This window comes from Lathamus discolor, chromosome 19 (assembly GCF_037157495.1).
Source record: "Lathamus discolor isolate bLatDis1 chromosome 19, bLatDis1.hap1, whole genome shotgun sequence".
NCBI classification, from domain to species: Eukaryota; Metazoa; Chordata; class Aves; order Psittaciformes; family Psittacidae; genus Lathamus; species Lathamus discolor.
In genome coordinates, this window is record NC_088902.1 from 1,348,173 (window position 1) to 1,365,208 (window position 17,036).

At 51.0% G+C, this 17,036-nt stretch overlaps 1 protein-coding gene across 3 annotated transcripts; it reads right to left on the reverse strand.

Annotated features, from left to right (window-relative positions):
- Positions 1-3,854: 3,854 nt before the first annotated feature.
- Positions 3,855-16,381, reverse strand: CD34 (CD34 molecule). Of its 3 annotated transcripts, none has more exons than XM_065698469.1 (8): positions 15,882-16,379; positions 10,604-10,735; positions 9,575-9,861; positions 9,176-9,253; positions 6,802-6,949; positions 6,515-6,555; positions 5,667-5,831; positions 3,855-4,091 (listed from the first exon to the last, which is right to left on the reverse strand). In XM_065698469.1, exons 1-8 carry the CDS (start codon positions 15,958-15,960, stop codon positions 3,900-3,902), a joined length of 1,122 nt encoding a protein of 373 aa, XP_065554541.1. In that variant the 5' UTR covers positions 15,961-16,379; the 3' UTR covers positions 3,855-3,899. The 3 variants fall into 3 exon arrangements, with proteins under 3 accessions (XP_065554541.1, XP_065554542.1, XP_065554543.1); XM_065698470.1 differs by lacking the exon at positions 3,855-4,091 and adding an exon at positions 5,245-5,432 and having other exon boundaries at positions 15,882-16,381; XM_065698471.1 differs by lacking the exon at positions 3,855-4,091 and adding an exon at positions 5,245-5,429 and having other exon boundaries at positions 15,882-16,380.
- Positions 16,382-17,036: the final 655 nt, after the last annotated feature.

Below are 17,036 nucleotides of genomic sequence, written 5' to 3' on the forward strand. Positions count from 1 at the left end.
CATCTCCTTCCGAGGGTTCCCCAAGGCACTGGTACCCTCAGATGGGCATCTTGCTGCCTGTGCGAGACCCATCCTGCTGCTGAGGGATGCTGGGCATTGGGGCAGCTCCTCCCAGCAAGAAATCAGTGCAAAGGAAATGAACAACCAGAAAACTGAGGAAGGAGCTGTATTTCTGTGCCCTGGGACGTGCTGGTTTGCTGGGAAGGGTTTGACTGCTGCAGGGCAGATTTCTCACCTGTGAGAGCTGTTTTATTGTGAAAGGGATGGAGGAGCCACTGAGGGACATCGTTGTTAATAAAGCTTAATTAAAACTTGTTTGCGCTGATGATTTCGATTGGTTTCAGCCCTGCACAGAACAAGCCAGCCTCCACTCACAGTAGCGTTTTAGGGCAGTTCAGCTAGGAAGGTATTGCTCTATTGCTGAAAAAGGTTTGATTTCAACCTGCAGAAGGATTTGGGGCTGCCTGGATGGGGGTCAGAGCTCCTGCTTCTTTGTCAGGCTGGGAAACGGAGCACTTACTGGCCATATCACGTTTCTATTTCTGTTATTTGTATTATGTCCACTATTTCTATTACTTCTATTATTTCTATTTCCATTTCTATTTCTGTTATTTATATGATTTATATTAGTTTGTATATGTATCTGTATAGTATTTGTATATGAATTTGTATATGTATATGTATAGTATTTGTATTAGTATTTGTATTTGTATATGCATATGTATATGTATTGTATTTGCATATGTATTTGTATATGCATATGTATATGTATTGTATTTGTATATTTACTTGTATAGGTATATGTATAGTATTGTATATGTAGTTGTATATGTACTGTATTTAGATATGCATATGTATATATATTGTATTTGTATAGGTATAGTATTTGTATTAGTATATGTATATGTATTGTATTTATGTATGCATTTGTATAGGTATATGAATATGTATAGTATTTGTATATGTATATGCATTTGTATATGTATTGTATTTGCATATGTGTATGTATATGACATTTATGTATATGTGTATGCATATGGCGTTTATGTATATGTGTATGTATATGATGTGTATGTATATGTGTATGTACTGTATTTGTATACGTATCATATTTGTATATGTCTTTGCATATGTATTTGCCACCATTCTTCCCCAGAGGATGCTTTCATGCCGAGCATTTCGCACTGATGTAAGGATCCCGCCACCTAAACTGCATATACACTCTATACAAGCAGACCTGAGATCATGAACCAGGCAAAGAGCAGTTGCATCAGCCTGGCAGCGGGGGTATGGGAAAGCAGGTTGCTGTTGGAAGCTGCGATGGATTTAGCCCCCCAAAAGCAGCTACAAGCATGGAATGGAGAGGGGGGAGGCTGCCTGGCAGACGGTGGGGCCGCAAGGAAGGAATGCAAGGGGGTTGATAAGGAAGGAATAATAATACCCCTTTTTGCTGAGCCTGCCTATGTTTACACAAAGGCAAACACTTCCTGAACTGGAAGCGCAGCCTTTTCCGCTGGCCCGGCTCCGTCCCTGCTCGGCCACCTCCACTCAAGGCATTTCCCTCAATCTGGATGCTTTAGAGAAACCTTTTGTCTTGCCAAAGCACTTGACTGTAACTTTATTGTCTGCTCTTGGCTGTAGGACATACCCTGAGCTGTGAAAAACGCACCTGACGTTTGATTAGATCTCCCACTGTTGATGCAGTGAGTAGTGCCGAGTAGATAAACAGCTGCCAAGAAAGAAAAGCCAATCCCCGCGCACCGTCCGACCCCATCCAGCCCTTGGGAATGCTGCTCCAGGGCTCTCCTGAGAGAAAGAAGGAAAGGAATTGCATTTCCCTGCATCTGTTGGAGGTCACATCACCCCAGAGTACCGCAAAACAGGCAGTGGTGCTGAGGCGCTGGCCCAGGGTGCCCAGAGAAGCTGTGGCTGCCCCATCCCTGGCAGTGCTCAAGGCCAGGTTGGACACAGGGGCTTGGAGCAAGCTGCTCCAGTGGAAGGGGTCCCTGCCCGGGGCAGGGGTTGGAGCTGGATGGGCTTAAAGGTCCCTTCCAACCCAAACCATTCGAGGGTTCTATGATTCTATGATCTTCATACGCACGCACCCCTTGCACCGTCATGTCAGACCCCAGCCTTGCGGATCACTCCCTAAAACTGCACCAGGAATTATCTGGGCATATCGAACACCAGAAGATCCAACAAACAAGGTTTTATAGTTTGCTGTACGTCACTTACCCTGCAAACATGTTGTTGAAAGGCAAGGAAAATGCGCACAGGGCAAGCCACAGCCTTTAGTCATAGTATTGCTGCTGGGAAACAGGCTCTGTGCGAGGCGTTGGCCTCTCATCGCGCTGGCACAGCCTGAGCCACGCATCCCAGTGGGATAAACACGCTGTTGTTCCAAGGACACAATGGAGAAACTGCTTTTTAATAGTCAACTTTTTATTTTTCATCTGGGATTTATTTACAGTGAGATTTGGGAGGATCAATTCACACCAAGACAAAACCTGAACTCCTCTAAACCCTGTTTAAATGACTCTTGCACCCTTGAAAACAGCCCCAGGTAATGATGGATGTTGCTGTCATCCCTTTAAGCCCTGTACCAAAACCAAAGCCTTCCCCTCAGGTGCTGAGCACTGAGAAAAGGTTGTGGTAACGTCACTAGTGAGGGCGTAGATCAGCTTCAAGGGCTGCTTTAGTCCTTATTTCGGATGTGGAGGTGCCAGCAGGGTCTGCCCAGCATCTGCTGAGCTGCAGCCTCTCATGGTTTGCACCATCAAGACCAGGCTGGTGCCACACCAGCTTTGGCTCCCTAAAAATGAGCTCCATTTGCTTGGGCTGAGCACAAACCTGCCCCTGGTCCTTGGCTCTCACTGAGCTGCACAGAGCTCAACCTCAGTGGTGCCGCTTGGGCAGTGCAGAGCTGGGGAGGAGCTGCTCCTGCTGTTGGGGTTGTGCCGTCGGTCATCACTTACTGAAGGAGAAAACCCACCTCTTTTTGTCCGTGTACCTGCTGCTGATGGGAGAAACACCCAGAGCAGAGCCAGGGCTGGGTGTAGCGCTCATCCCACTGGGAGCCCTTTGGCATCATTTATTCCCAAAGCCCCCCTGTGTCGGGAGGGAGGGTGGTGGGACATCCAACCCCAGGCATCCGCAGAGCCACCTACAGCCCCATCAGGTATTCACCATCTCACTGCTCGCTGGCTCTGCTATCTCCAATCCCTGACATGAAGAGACTGGGGGAGATCTTTATAGCAACTACTGGTAAGGTTGAAAAAGAAGAAAGTTGAGGTCCATTCACATTTCAGCCTTCAAATCCATGTGGAACGTTTTACACAGAGCTTCAGCAAATTCTGCTGGAGTAGGAAATACTAAAGGAGACCTAAAGCACAAGAAGGGGGATTAAATGCCTCATGTTCTTAAAAGAAAAGAAGAAATCCTGCACTTACACATAAAGACGAGATTAAAAACAACTCTGATAACCGAAATCATCTGAAACCTGGAAGGCTTTTGTCACTGAAATCCCAATGTTCATCAGCCTAGCACGCTGCCACCAAAACTTTTGGCTGTTTCAAGTCCGGCTTGAAGCTTCCGGACCTTGAGTCTGCCTCTGCTTAAAAGCTTCCAGGACGAAGGGCACTTGCATTTCTCATGTTATCCTAACACCAAAAGCAGACAAAGAGCTGCAAAGAAGTGTCTTGTGTGGTCAGTGGGAGAAGGAGGAGGAGGAGGCAGAGCAGCAGGTCTTTGGCGCTTCATGTGCTTTAGGCTGATTTGGAAGTTCTTCACAGGAATAAGAATAGTTGCAATAAAAGGTCTGCAATTCCCTAACTGTCCATAGAAAACTCCTCTGCTCCCCTCTTGCTTCACGCTGAGGATGGATGCGCCTGCAGCCTGCTTCACATTTCGGTGTCGGCGGGGCTCTGCTGCCGGCCCGAGCGGCCGTTCTTGGAGGATGCTTGGCCGGTCCCATTCTCCTGAGTGCCGCCGTTGAGGTTTGGCTTCTCCTGCAGCTCCGGTTGCTCTTGGGGAGGGATCATCAACATTGTGTTTCCCTGGCTACCGTTTTCCGTGTAATACGGGTCTTCAGCCTAAACAGGTACATAAAGAACAAAGAGTTAAGGGAGCGAAAGGGCTGACAGCGACCGGCTTTGATTGCAGGCAGCGGCTTGGCTGCCTGCGCTTCCTGGACAGGAGGTACAAACAACTGCAGGCATGGGAACCTGCTCCGGCTGACAAGGAGGGGAACAGAGGGCCTGAACTGTGGCAAGATGAAGCAAGAGAAACAGCCAGGAGCTGCATTTCTTTTTCTCCTGGACCTGAAAAGAGAAGCTGTCAGCTTTGGGTTTTTTCTTGTAACCAGGTCTTGGAGCTGACCCTGCCTTGGGTTTGCAATCCAAGCCCTTCTATTATTCCATGACAGACCACCTCTGCTTTCCACTTCAGCTAAATAAGAAGCACCATGGAATAAAAGCTATGGAAACGGCCTCTTTATCTTTCCCTGTCCTTTCTCTCAGCCTGTAAATCCATCTATAGCTCGTAGCCACGTGCCAGCAGAAGTGCAGGGCTGTGCTCCAGCAAATGCAGAGGTGTGCTGTGGGGCTGGCTACTGCTGCTGCTGTGAGGAGCAGATGCCTCTGGAGGATGCAGAGCAATATCCTCCATCCCTACCATGGTATCTCCCACGTGTTGGACCGTGGCAGGCCTGATAGCAATGCAATGGGCACTAGTGGTCCCTGGCTAGTAGCAGGCAGCCCTGTTCCTTGTTTGCTCGGTGGCATCCACCTGTACAGGCTGCAGAGTTTCTCTTTCTGCTCAGCCCCTTTGGTGACACCCTTGTCCACGGCAATGAGATAGGTGTGCTGGACACATCCCACCTAGAAACCGGTCTGACTCTCCTGTGCATTTCCATGGGCAGCCATAGATTTACATTGCCTGTCACTTGCTGCCAGCATCCAGGAGATGGTATCCACGCTTGAGAGCCCAAGCTGCACCATCCCTGCCTCTGACACATGCACTTGACTTCCCATCTGCGTGTTCTGAGGGCATCCTTTTTGGCAATGAAATCACCTAATGGCTTCCCGGGACACAACTCTCCCCATGCCCACAGGCAGCGATGAGGGGAGAGCGTGTCCCAGCCTCACTTTACAAAGGGATCACACCCCAAAAGCCAGCGGTAGGGAAGAGTCCTCAGCAGTCAGCCTGCCTGGAAGGGGGAAAATAGGAATAGGAAATATCTGCCTCTTTCTTTCTTGATGTATTTTATTACCGTTGCTTGTTAAGTGAGAGGGAGAAACAGCCTTTATTACAGCATTGGTACAAGAGAGATAACTCAAACGCAGCGAATGGCAAGTTAAAATGCGTCACTTTTAATGACAAATTCATGAGGTTTTGGTGTCTCTGGAGGGGTCTTGCTGGATGAGTTCTTACTGCTGAGCAAAAATAAGTGTTAGACCTAGAAGTATGAGGGAGAAAGGGGCTGTTTCCCCACAGGAGCAACCAGCTAAGGTTTGAAGGCAAGAGAGGTTTCCCTGTCTGGTCTGTGCCCTGCCCAGGAAGGACCTGGGGACACGCATGCAGGTTGTGGGTGCTGAGCCCCTTCCTCTCCCACCCGGGCACCCCATGGCTCGTCTCTACCTGCTGCTCTGCCATCTATAAGCACTGACCAGCCTCTCTCCTGCCGGGCTCCAGCTCCGCCGCTTCATCAGGAAGTATCCAGCCAAGCCCAGGAAGGCCAGCATGAGTCCAGACGTGACCAAGGCAATCAGGGTCTTCTGAGAAAAGTCCTGGTGGTTCCTCACGCTCCCCCGTTTGAGGGATTTTATTCCAAACTGGAAAACATAAAACACCAAAGAGAGCCGGGAGTCCGACAAACAGGAAACATGTGCGGAACAGGCACCAGGCTTCAAACAATGCTGCCCTTCACCTCCTTGTTAAACATCTTGTAAACAAAGCTGGGCTTTGCTGCCCAGTGTTCTCCCTTGGACCACAGTGTTCAGGTCCGCAGAATTAGAGCATGCATCTGCTGCTGAAAGCATCACATCACAGAGTGGTTTGGCTTGGAAGGGAGCTTAAAGCTCCTCCAGTTCCAGCTCCTGCCACGGGCAGGGACCCCTTCCACTGGAGCAGGTTGCTCCAGGCCCCGTCCAACCTGGCCTTCAGCACTGCCAGGGACAAACACTCCCAGCGCAAACACTTCTGCTGTGCTCTGCTGTTGCAGCTCTGTTGGCTGCTGTTTATGCAGGCACCTGGAGCTCAGCTTTCCGAGCCAATGGCAGCCGCACTGGAGTGCTGAGAGGAGGAACTGATTAATGCCAGAGCACTGCTTTGAAGCAGCGAAGTGCCGATTACATCCTCAGTTATTGTTGGGATCTAACCATCTCGTGTGCCAACACTCAACAAGCACCTCCGAGATGGAGGCAGGTTCAGGTCTTCACTGACCATCTAAAACCTCCTTTCTCCAGCTCCTTGGGCCACCCTTTTTTCCCCAGCTGAATTTGCTTAAGGAATTTACCTTTTCCCAGTGGGACTCCTGGAGCATATCCGTAGCAGGATCTGCAAGGTTTAGAACAGGAGAGGCACATTACATAGGGGGTCATGCTGCAGCTGCAGTCAGCACTGGGGAGCCTGCCCATGGCTGAACACAGAGGAGCTGCTCTTGGGGCAACACCAAAGCTCTTTGTATCCAGAAGACCCCAGAAGAAAGAGCAGCTGCAAAGAGAAGCCTCCGTCCAGGTTGTGCCCCACAGCCTCTCCCGCTGCCCATCATCAGTGCCAGCCAAAGGCGTCAGCCCAACTGACCTCTCTCGCCGACGAGGATGAGGAGCATACAGTCATGATCCACCTCAGACTGAGCGAGCTTGATCTGGCAGGGGGAAGGGACACGGTGGGTGCCCTCCTCACATATTGCACTCCACAAGTCCGATCCCTTCATCTCTAGGAAGTGTTTCTGCAAGAGATGCAAGAAAACCAGGAACTGAACCACCCCAACCAACCGTCACGGCTCTGCTGGCGCTCTGCGGGCGTTGCGCGTCCACCCTTGGTGTTTTGGTGGCTTCTCTGTGCTGTGCAAAGCTGAGCAAGAGGCAACCAGAAGTGACAATCAGCGCTGGGCTGGGGGTCAGGCCTTCACCTCCCCACTTCCCCACTGCTTTGAGCCCCAGTGCCAATCCCTAGGAGATGGAGATGCTAATTTCTTGTTTCTTAATGAAAATGAATTAAATGAAGATATCAATAGCAACTCTTGCAAATGGCATGTCAGAGAAGCTATATTTAGGATATGAATTGCATGGCAAGTCTCTCCACTTTCTGGACTCAAATAGCCGCCTGAAGAGCCCTATTGTTTCAGAGTCCCAGGCAGGGGCTGGGAAAGGAGGGAAATAACAAAGAAGCATTGAGCCTTCCTGTTTAGGAAATGTCTTCAATGTTTTTGCTAGGTTGCTGATCAAAGGCTAGGCAAAAATAATACCAATTCCTCACATTTTAGACCCGGACCAACTCTTGGGTGGAAGAGGAAGAGGAGTGAGGAGCTGCAGCCTTCCTCTTCTGCAGGCCAGTTTCTGCAGCAGACAGGATAGGCTTTCTCCTGGGGGCTATTTTCAGCCACAGCTTGCAGACAGAGCCCACAGCTGCTAAAAGACCTTGAAAGCTTCCCTAGCATCCTCCTACCTGGGAGCATCACCTGAGCTGTGGCCGTTCCCCTCCCTCAAGACAGAGACCGGCTCCCATCAGATCCCTGCGCCTGCCACCAGGCTCAGTGCTTTCCTCTTTCTGCCTTCGAACTGCTTCAGCCTTGTGCCGGGATCACCTCATCCTCTTAGCGTAGAGAAATGCAGGCACTTATCCATGGGAGAATAACAAACAAATCATTTTCAGCTGTTTCTATCGAGCTTGGCTTGGGGTGAGAAAGGCCAAGATGGAACAAGAGACCCAAGTGTGTATTTTCCTTTCTCTGCTGTGGAAAGAACTCATCGGAGTGTCAGAATTTCCCCTTGCAATTAGCAGTGCTGGGTGCCAGCTCATTGCTCATTTGCTTTGGGGAAGGCCAAGCAGGAAAGTGAGACACGGTCCCTCCTATCTGCTCCCCTCACAGACGCTCTTATCGGGTTCCCTGGTTCAGTGCCTGCTGAGCCTGAGCTGGATTTTCCCATTCCATGAGGTGGAGGCACGGGGTGGAAGCTCCCATAAAAACATGCCTGGCAGTGGGGCCGCTTCCTATGGAGCGAAGTGTGCGCAATTAGACACGACTCCATAGGGTACCCTGCGTGCTATAGGTGCATCCATCTGTGCGCAGGCAATGCAACGCGTGGGTAAGGGATGCTGACCCTGTGCCCAAGTGTCCTTTCCCACTAGATGGCATCCGTGACCAGAACCACTTGCTCCCGGAGGAGTTTCCGGGTGGATTCCTGCTAAAATACAGCCCCTGTAAACAGGAGCAAGTCTAAATGCCATTTGCAGGGCAAAGCCAGGCAAGAACTCGCTCCCCCTAAGTGATGGCAGTGCGGCTAAGCGGCACTAAGATTGATCAGTGTCATTTTAGCCCAGGGCATTGCCACGTCTGCTGTGCCACAAGATCCAGCACCTCTCTGTGCTTCCAGTGTGGAAGGTTTCTGGCCTCCCACCCACACCAGGATCACAGCCAGACCCTCTCCTGCTTTCATAACTGCTTCATTTTTAGTGCGCAAAGCCAAGGGCACCAGAAAACCTGGAATTCCCTTAGGACTCTGTGCAGATGGAGCCACTGATCAGCCGCGCGTGCTCCTTCAGATGCCCTGATTCCTTTCCTAGGGCAGTTGGCAAGACAAAAAAAGGCCCTCGCATTCCCAACAGGGAAGAGGAAGGAGAAGAACAAAGGCAATTTCCCGTTCAACATGGTGGGAGGTACTTAAAAAGCTAAACTGACCCCAGAGCTTAATCATTGAAAAGGAGGTTTTATGCAACCAGGAGGATGTGTTTACCCTGGGACTGCTGGGATCATCCCTTTGGGATCCTCCTGGGACTGCTGGGATCACCCCCACAGCTCAGATGCTCTGCCCTAGGGATAACAGTGTGAGCTCCGCACCCCAAACCAGCCCCCCAGCTATGGTGGGTGACCCCATCACTGCAAGCCTGAGAGCGTTTGCTTGCAGTCCCCCCCCCCTTTGGAGATGGGTGTCCAGGCAGGGCTGCAACTCACGCAAGTGTTGGTCTCGTTGAGCTGCAAGCAGATGGCTCCAGTGTCACTCACTTCTTTGACATTGTGGCACGTGATGGGCTGGAAGGGCAAGAACACAGCGGTGGCATCAGTGACCTGTTGTGAGGCAGCTCCAGCCTCCTCATGGTCCCACAGCCCCATCTTAGATTGGATCTAAGGAGGAAATTCTTTCCTGTGAGGGTGCTGAGGCACTGGAATGGGTTGCCCAGGGAGGTTGTGAGTGCTCCATCCCTGGCAGTGTTCAAGGCCAGGTTGGATGAAGCCTTGTGTGGGATGGTTTAGTGTGAGGTGTCCCTGCCCATGGCAGGGGGGTTGGAACTGGGTGACCTTGAGGTCCTTTCCAACCTGAACTATTCTATGATTCTATTCTATGATCCTCACCTTCAGGCTGTCCCTGGCTGTGTGCAGTGGCGTGGTGGCAGGCGGGACAGGAGGATGCCCCGAGGTGGTAGCAGGAGAGCTCATCGGAGCCTGCACAGACCCTGGGGTTTCTGCCATGGTGCTGGGATGCGTTGCTGGGCTCTCAGATGTGGGGACCCCTTTGCTGGTGTGGTTTGGGTCCGAGGGAGTGCCCAGTTCCTGTGGGGGGGCTCGGCTGGGCCGGGGGCTCGGCTGCTCACTGCTGGGTCCCTGGGGTGTGGGGCTGGCTGCCGGCGACCTGGCAGCAGCTTCAGTTGTGAAGAAATGCAGTGAAAAGGAGACAGGAGAAAGCTTAAGTCCTCTAAAATCAGTGCGTGGCATTGCGATGACTCAAGTACAATATTGATTTGTCATAGCCAACAATACCAGAACGTGTTATTGGCTGTGTAAGAAAAGTGCATTAGACTTGCTTCAGTTACCTAATTGTTACAAGCACTTCATAATCTGTTTAGAACGGGCTCATTTCCTGGGCATGCGCTACAACACAGCAAGGATGCCACGGCCTGCCCTGCCCTGCATCACCCTCATCTCCTCCTTGACCCAGAGTTGTCAGAAAGATGTAGTGACTTCAAAGAGCGTGAGAGAAGGGCACCACACATCTCTGCAAGCATCCCTGCTCCAAAACCCTTCAGATCCTAACCCTGGCCTTGTATTGGAAAGGCTGGCAGAGCTCTTACAGGTGCCATTTGCTGATAATAACAGGTATATTGAGATAAAATATTCATGAGCATTTTGTCCCCTCATCTCTTGGCTGTTTTGAACAGAATGGGTCCAATCCACCCATCCTGATGGCAGCAGTGCTGGGTTGTCCCTGGTGGGATTTTTGGGGCCAGGATTAACGCTGTTGCCCAGGCTATCAGGCTCTTTTCTGAGACCACAACCCCTGCACCAACTCCACGGTTCCTTAGGGCAAACCCATGCACTCCATAACCCTGGTTACCAACGCAAATGCCCCCAGGAATCACTGCAGGGAACGAGGGTGGTAATTACCAGACGTCTGTGGTGTGAGCTCGGCGCTGCTGGTGGCTGCAGGGGCAGTTCCAGTGGCTGCTGCGCTGCTGGTGCCTTGCGATGCTGTGGCCGCCGGTGTGGGGCTGTCTGTTGAGTCTCCACAAGCATTACCTGCGGGCAGAGGAAGGTGTTAGGGGCTGGTGTCCCCCCCCCCAGCACTGAGCCCCTGCCTGCCCCCGAGCATCCTGAGGTGCAGAGGGCTCTTGGGGCAGCGCTGGAGGAGGACCGGCTCATTTCTGCCTTCATCCCTCCCCATCCTCAGCCTTACTGAGGGATGCCTAAAGCTCTGCACAAAGCTGGATTTCATAGTAAGTTTGGCTTTATAATCCTTGGAGGAAAGACTCTCTTGGAAGAGATCATTTATACGCCTCAGGAAAAATAAGCTGGATCTGCAGTTGCAGGCACAATCTCAAAGTAAATAGAAACATTCCCTTTGGCTTGGGATCAGCACTGACTCATGAGCGAAAACATCTTTGGAGGTAAAACAGAATGTTTGGAGAATGGTTTGCTGCTCTAACTTACAGATTATATACTGCTTCCCGGTATGTTACCAAGATGACACTTCCAGCTTTTCCTTCTGAAACGAACTACACGAGTCAGTGGAAACTCATCGCTTCCCATTCCTTAACCTTTGCTGTTTGTAAGATCCATCTCCCCTTTTGTCGAACACCTTCAGCCTCTACTCCAGGGCTTTTGCTGTTTAAGATTCTTACCCAGACACTCGAGAAAACCTCACAAAACACGTTGTTTCGTTTGTCTGTCTGCCCAGGGGAGCCTGAGCTCCAAGAAAAGTTACTTAATCTTTCCAAACCAGCCTTCGAGATGGAGCAGCACTGACAGGTCCTGATCAGCCACCCGGCGCTGGCACCGGGGCAGCATCCCCTGCCTGTTACACATGCACTCATGTGTTGCACACTGTAGGATTGTCCTGGCAGGAATTCTTCCGTGCGGGATGTCAGCATCTGCTTTAGCAGGTCCAGAGAACTTGGATGGTTTAGGAAAAGCAAAGACCGAGATCCCTGAGGTCCATTTTGGCCATGGGAGGCAGGGGGCAGAGCTGCTTGGCTCTTCCTGCAGCCAGTGGGTGCTGAGGGGGAGCACACACCAGCCTGGCCCTGTGAGCATGGCACATCCCATCCCATCCATCTCATTCTGTGCTATTCTGTCCTATTCTGCCTCACCCCATCCGATCCCATCCCATATGTCCTGTACCATCCCATCCATCTCACCCCATCCCGTACCATCCCATCCCATCCCGTCCTGTCCCGTTCCATCCCATCCCATCGCGTTCCATCCTGTCTCGCCCCATCCTGTCCTATCCTGCTCCATCCCATCTCATCCTGTCCTGTCCTGTCCCGTCTCATCCCATCCCATCCCATCCCGTCTCATCTCATCCCATCCCAGGTCCGTGCAGGCTGCAGCTGCTCTGGGCGCGGGAGCACCGGGGAGCTGGAGGGGCTCTGTCGAGGGCTCCGCGCAGGTGCCTGGAGCTGGGATTGAGGTTCTGGCTCCTATTGAAGCCAGAAGTTTCTTCTCTCTGAGACATTTCAGTTCCAGCTGCTTAAATCCCCACATTTCTGATGCCTCTGAACAAACCCACAGCAGGAGGCGCGACTGCGTGCCCAGCACAAGGAGCAGCACAAGTTAAATCCGCGCTTCGCTCGCAGCTTTGTGTCCGCGTGGACATGCGCAGGGAACTTGCCATCACCAGAACCGTGTAGCCCCTGGCCTTGACCTCCCCAAGTGCTGCAGCCACCCAAGAACCTGTGAACTGTTCCAGATGTTTATAAAGCACCAGAGGTATTTCTAAGCAAAGTCTTTTCACCGCTGAACATCATAAAATGAAGCCTGGGTTATTGCTCAGTGTCGGTTGTGAGACCTGTCCCACTGTATTGCTTTTCCTCCCCTTTCCTGTAGCATACACAGGCCCTTTTTATAGAAAACATGGCTAAATTGTTTGAAACCTCTGGACTCGGGAGATAAAAACTGATCCAGATGTGGGCTGGATAATCCGCACGGCGCTCAGCTGAAGCGGGTCATTTATTGCACCACACATTTTTACTGGCCTTGCTAAACTCGGTCCATTTGTTAGTATGAAGGGTTTGAGAATTTAAGCCAAACCATTTATTAACCTCAGAGAAATCTTCACCTGGGAGTGCTGGCACATGCAGGAGCAAAAGCATGTGAAAGCAAACTGTGCTTCGCTATCGTATTTACCCATTTAAAAAGCCTAAACACCATTTCGTGGCTAGGAAGCAAAATGCCTCTGATTTTTAAAGAGATTTTAATAGCGGGGCTTAGGAAGTATCTCAGCAACAACATCAATGTTAAAGTAGTTGACTTGATCCAACACTCATCCCTGAGCACTAAACCTGGACCAGAGAAGGCAAAACTCTGCCATGGCAAAGGCTCGGCAAACAGGAGAGACATTTACATCATTTGTGCCCTACTCTGCAGCAAATCCACCACGGGGGTTTCTCAACCTGGAGAGGGGCTTTGGACAAGCAATGAATAAGCAGTAGCTTTGCAAGGGGGTAATAAATACGAAGGCATGCACTAAATGGAGTTGCAAGGATTATGAAGAGGCCAGCCTTTGCCCAAGTTAAAATAGTGTATGTATTGTACGGACTGGAGACCTGAGAGCAGCTCCAGTGCCTAAAGGGGCTGCAGGAAAGCTGGAGAGGGGCTTGGGACAAGGGCCTGTAGGGACAGGCCAAGGGGAATGGCTTGAACCTGCCCGAGGGGAGACTGAGCTGAGCTCTTAGGCAGAAGCTCTTCCCTGTGAGGGTGCTGAGGCGCTGGCACAGGGTGCCCAGAGAAGCTGTGGCTGCCCCATCCCTGGCAGTGCTCAAGGCCAGGTTGGACACAGGGGCTTGGAGCAAGCTGCTCCAGTGGAAGGGGTCCCTGCCCATGGCAGGGGTTGGAGCTGGAGGAGCTTTAAGGTCCCTTCCAACACAAACCATTCCATGATCCTATGATTCTCCCCTGCACATCCCTCCCAGCGAGGTGGAAGGTGCAACCCAGAGGGGCTTCCCAAACAGTAATTCCAGTTCCTATGCTGATCCTGGCTGACACAAAACCCTCTTGGCAAACCCTCTGGTAACTGGGTGCCTGTTCCAGTGCCCTGGCCCAGAACCAGGATAGTCCCTTGAATTCTTTGCTGTGTCTAACAAAGCCTTTCCCCAAGCTCAGCCAGCGCTCTAGAAGCTACAAGAGCTGCAGCACAGGTGATCTGGCCCCACACTGCCTATGCAAGAAGAGGATGAGGAACGTTTGGATGGCCACAGCCATCCCATGCTCCCTGCAGCAGCTCCAGCAGCATTACTCACACCTCCCCAGTCCTACTGCTCTCAGCCATGTGGCAGGAATTCAAGCGGGTGGAGCCCTCTTCCCTCTGGAAATATCTGATAAAAATCCCTTCCCTCCCCGTTTTCCTTCTCCCAGGCAGGATATGGGTGTGGGGCCGGTGTCACGCAGGGGCAGGGGGCTGCGGGGAGCCCCCCGACCTGCTGCACCAAGGGGCTTCCTTGGCACTGGGTGCTTGGGAGCCCTCCTGGGGACCACGAGCAGTCCCATCCCTCCAGTGTCTGCGAGTCTGAGCGCTCCTTTTCCCTTCCCTCACTCTTACAACATTTCTAGGTCTTGCAAAAGGGATGAAGGGAAGAAAGAATGTATTAAAAGGACAAGAAAAGAGATTCTTTTAAAAAGCCAACTTTGGCAGAGATGGGTTAAAATTGTGTCATTAAAAAAGAGAAAAGACCAAAAAAATTATTGTTTGGATTAGGTACAAATATTATAGAATCCCAGAGTGCCTGGAAGGGACCTTAGAGCTCCTCCAGCTCCAACCCCTGCCACGGGCAGGGACCCCTTCCACTGGAGCAGCTTGCTCCAAGCCCCTGTGTCCAACCTGGCCTTGAGCACTGCCAGGGATGGGGCAGCCACAGCTTCTCTGGGCACCCTGTGCCAGCGCCTCAGCACCCTCACAGGAAGAACTGCGTCCCCTTGAAACACGTGGTTGTCACCAAGAGAGTTTCAGGAGCTGGCTCTGCAGGAGCCAGTCCAGACTCAAACCCTCAGACCTGGGATTTCCATCGGGAGCTGCCCAACCCAAACCTCCGCTTCGGTCCCTGGGATGCCCCAAAGAGGTGAAGAGCAGAGCCTGGGGGTGAGCTCCCTACTTCTGCACAGAACCAAACCTGCTCCGCTCCCAGCCGGTGCTAATACAGCTCTGTAATAACCTGTGGAGCATTGGCTGTGCCAGCACCAGCAATGACATTTTGCAGCCTTAAACCCGCTCTCGCCCAATACCTTTGCCTTTACACAGGCACAGCTTTTTATCACTTGTGCTTTGTACTACAAAGAACTCGGGTTCTGCATTTCAGGTGAACGCTTGTGCCTTACACCCTTCAGCCAGTCCTCAGTTCTATTTCTCTTCAATAAAATGGGTTTTTTTCCTTCCTATAAAATTAACAGGGACTGGAGGGTCAGACCCAATGGCTCTGATGAGCAATAGACCTTGGCAGCAAAGGGAACAAGAAAGGAGCACTGTGAAACAGGAGAACAAAATACAGCGAATTCTTTCACTACTTATTCCTTGTCAATAAGGAAAAACACATTTCAGGAGACACCTGGGGTCCTGGCACAGAGTGCTGCTTCACATTTTTAAGTCCCTTTTTATTACTTCACGGTTGTTGGGTTTGGGACCAAAATGATAGTATTTCCCTAAAATATAACCCTTTAAAAAGCACTAGCTCGAGAAAATCTCTGTATCGTTACTCACTGTTTCATATGATGAATATTTGAAGAGCTGGAATAGGAGATATTAATATTTATGTAGATTGATTTGATTTTCAGACAATGTTTAGCTCCCAGCACAAAACAAAAGTAAGGCTAATTTACACTGACACAGACTGAGAAACGACTTGAACTGTGGCTGCACTCCACCGCTCGGCGTGCTGCATCAGCATCCCCTCCTGTTATCTGTAATATTACAGGGAGCTCTTCCACCCTGATTCGCCTCTTTCTCAACCCAGCAGCGTTTTCTGCTTGCAGCGTATCACTTGGAATGTGTTGGCTGGGATGCCTGATGTAGAGCATCACTGCAGCGGGAAACTGCAGTCACCACTGAACACCCATTAAAACGCATCCCCCTCCTTGTTCCGTAAGTTACAAAGAAGTCGCCCCACGCAGTAGTCTCAGGCTGCAATACTGCAACCCTGCTTGTAACCCTGGTTTAGTCGCTGCGGTCAATACTCACCACACAACTCCACAACACAGAACGCAATCCAGCAGAGCTGCCTCCACTTCATGCTGTTTAAACTTCCCAAGAGCAGCATTCCTGCTCGCAGCTCCCACCACGACTGGATCTGGCGGGGACAGCTCTTGCGCTTTCAGTCCTGCAGCAGCTCTGAGCTCATGGAGCTGCTTGGGTTTAGTTCAAGCCTTTGAGATCACTCACTTGTGGGGTGGGTTTCTCTTCAGGGGTTGTGCTTGTGGCTCAAGACTGAGGTGGAGTTTCTCCTCTCACAGTTTTATGCAGTTCATGGCAACCTCACTATCTCTTAGGTAATTTTCTCCTCCCCACTTCCCTGCCAGCGCTTCAAACCAAACAAAAGCGCAACCCTCTCCCCAGCAAAGGATCCCAGAGCCTCGCTGGGCTTAACTCTTTCCTGAGAGCCGCTTACTTTGCTGCCAGAGGGAAGGCAGGGATGCGGCGTGCTCCAGCTGGAGGGAAGGATTAGAGCGGAGCCTGCTCCTGAACTCCCCTCAAAGCAAAGTAAACGCCATCTGATGAGAGCAGGAAAGCGGAGAACCCCACGGTCCAGCCCCGTGCACGGAGCCAGCGGCAAGGGGGGAACTCGGAAAACTGACTTCGGAATCACGGATTTTCTCAGTGAGTTAAGCAAGGAGCTCAAGGATGTGAAATCGTCACTGACCTGAAGAGAAGGAGCTCCATTAGCGTCACTAAACTGACTGTGGTCAAACAGAGAATGAAATGGTTTAGAGAAGGGCGGAGGGAAAGAAAAACCCACAGGCAAAAGACCTGGAGCAGAAGAGGAACTCAAGACTAGTAACATCCTAGACCTCCTTTCCACTAATAACACATTATAGAGGCATTACCAACAGTGCAGAAATACTGACTTGCGTCTTGCTGTCAGGCTGAACTTTACCAAGTGGGAATGGTTGCTCCTGGCTCTCTACAGGGCTGCAGTGCAGACACGTGTGGGACCAGCACTGGACTTAGAAGGGTGAGGGATGCTCTGCAGCAGGTAGCAAATGGAGCTGAGTCAATAAACCCTAGCCCAGCCTGAAAGAGACATGAGGATCTCCAAAAGCACTGATTAAGTACATATACACATATATATATATATAAATCGGTTTTTTTAAATTTAAAAATACTTGTGGTTTCTAT